Source organism: Phaseolus vulgaris, chromosome 4 (assembly GCF_000499845.2).
Source record: "Phaseolus vulgaris cultivar G19833 chromosome 4, P. vulgaris v2.0, whole genome shotgun sequence".
Taxonomy (NCBI): Eukaryota; Viridiplantae; Streptophyta; class Magnoliopsida; order Fabales; family Fabaceae; genus Phaseolus; species Phaseolus vulgaris.
Genome location: NC_023756.2, coordinates 45,388,362 through 45,390,031, shown reverse-complemented (window position 1 = coordinate 45,390,031; position 1,670 = coordinate 45,388,362). Strand labels below are relative to the sequence as shown.

Here is a 1,670-nt window from a genome sequence, read left to right as displayed (position 1 = left end):
ATCTAATTATATATCATATTTATAGTTATGTTTTTCTCTAACTATTAATATCAATAAATAACTGTTTTAAAAATTACAATCGTTTTATACCTAGTGTGCATTTATTCAAAAAACAATAATGTATAGATTAAAAATATTCTTATTATTGTAAAATTTAATATTTTAGCAAATACAAACAAGAGTACAATTAAAAAAACATTACAGATTTGTAAAATAACTATAACTTTGGAGTGAGAAAGTATCATATTTACATATTTTTGCTTTTTCTTTCCTTAAATATTAAATGACAATAAATGTAAACATTCATTTAACTTTTAATACATGTATAACGTTTTAGTTATTATTTTAATTTCTATTTTAACAAATTGGAGAGTCTCATCAAAATTTGTGTTCTTTCTAGTATATATATGCAAAGCCAAGATTTTACTCTTCACACAAAAAGGGTTAACAAACACAAAGTTTTACACTCTTTTTCATCATGCTCAGATTCATTCAGCCTCTCTTCTTCACCCTCTTCCTCCTCATCACCATTTCAGGTATTTTCTCTCTTGCATTCTTCATTACAGATTCAAATCCACACAAAAAAAAATCTCATTATTTTTCTACCATTTTTCTCACACACTCACTATTTGATCTGAACTAACATTGTAACTGAACTTACATTCTTGTTTCTTTGCTTTCAGCGGTGCCTAAGCCTTGGGCTTCAGCAGCGACACTAACTCTCTCCAACAACTGTCCCTATTCGGTCTGGCCCGGGATCCAGCCCGGCGGAGGAAAGCCCGTTGTGGCCAACGGCGGCTTGTTCCTCCCTCCTCACCAGGCCCAGACTGTCCAACTTCCTCCACTCTGGTCTGGCCGTGTTTGGGCCCGCCATGGCTGCACCTTTGACTCAGCAGGCCGTGGCCAATGTGCCACCGGAGACTGCGGCGGCAACCTCTTCTGCAACGGGCTTGGCGGCGCCCCACCAGCCACCCTCGCCGAACTCTCCCTTGGCCCTAACCAAGATTTCTACGATGTGAGCTTTGTGGATGGCTACAATCTCCCCATGACCATAACCCCAATCGCAAGCCCGGGTCTCGGTCCAAGCTCGGGAAACTGTGGGTCTGTGGGTTGTTCGAGGGACCTGAACACGGTGTGCCCAATGGGCCTGCAAGTGCGGTCACGGGAGCGCGTGATCGCCTGCAAGAGTGCTTGCATGGCTTTCCATTCGCCAAACTACTGTTGCACAGGCAGCTACGCAAGCGCACAGACATGTGGGCCAACCGAATATTCTAGAATCTTCAAGAATGCTTGCCCGAAGGCTTATTCCTATGCCTTTGATGACCCTTCTAGTCTAGTTACTTGTTCCAATGCTAATTATTTGGTTACTTTCTGCCCTAATTAGTTCCACTGTTGAATGGGACATTAACATTTATCTATGTAATAATGTGTTACGGTGTCTTTTAATAATAATATCCTAGTACCATTGTCCAATTCACATGTATGTTTTGTTTTGGTATGTGATATATCATAATTTGTTATATCAGTCACTCTAATTATAAAAATTGTAGTGAGAGTAAAAATATATTTGTATTTTAAATGGTGAAATAAATAGTTTAGTAGTTTAATCAATGATGTTTATTAAGTCCCACCACAGCAAAATCAAATGGGACCCACTCCAACACAAATTA

At 38.9% G+C, this 1,670-nt stretch overlaps 1 protein-coding gene across 1 annotated transcript; it reads left to right on the top strand.

Moving 5' to 3' along the window:
* The first annotated feature begins 431 nt into the window (after positions 1–431).
* LOC137836535 (thaumatin-like protein) lies at positions 432–1,468 on the top strand. Its single transcript, XM_068645204.1, has 2 exons — positions 432–536; positions 684–1,468. Exons 1-2 carry the CDS (start codon positions 479–481, stop codon positions 1,382–1,384), a joined length of 759 nt encoding a protein of 252 aa, XP_068501305.1. The 5' UTR covers positions 432–478; the 3' UTR covers positions 1,385–1,468.
* The last annotated feature ends 202 nt before the right edge of the window (positions 1,469–1,670 follow it).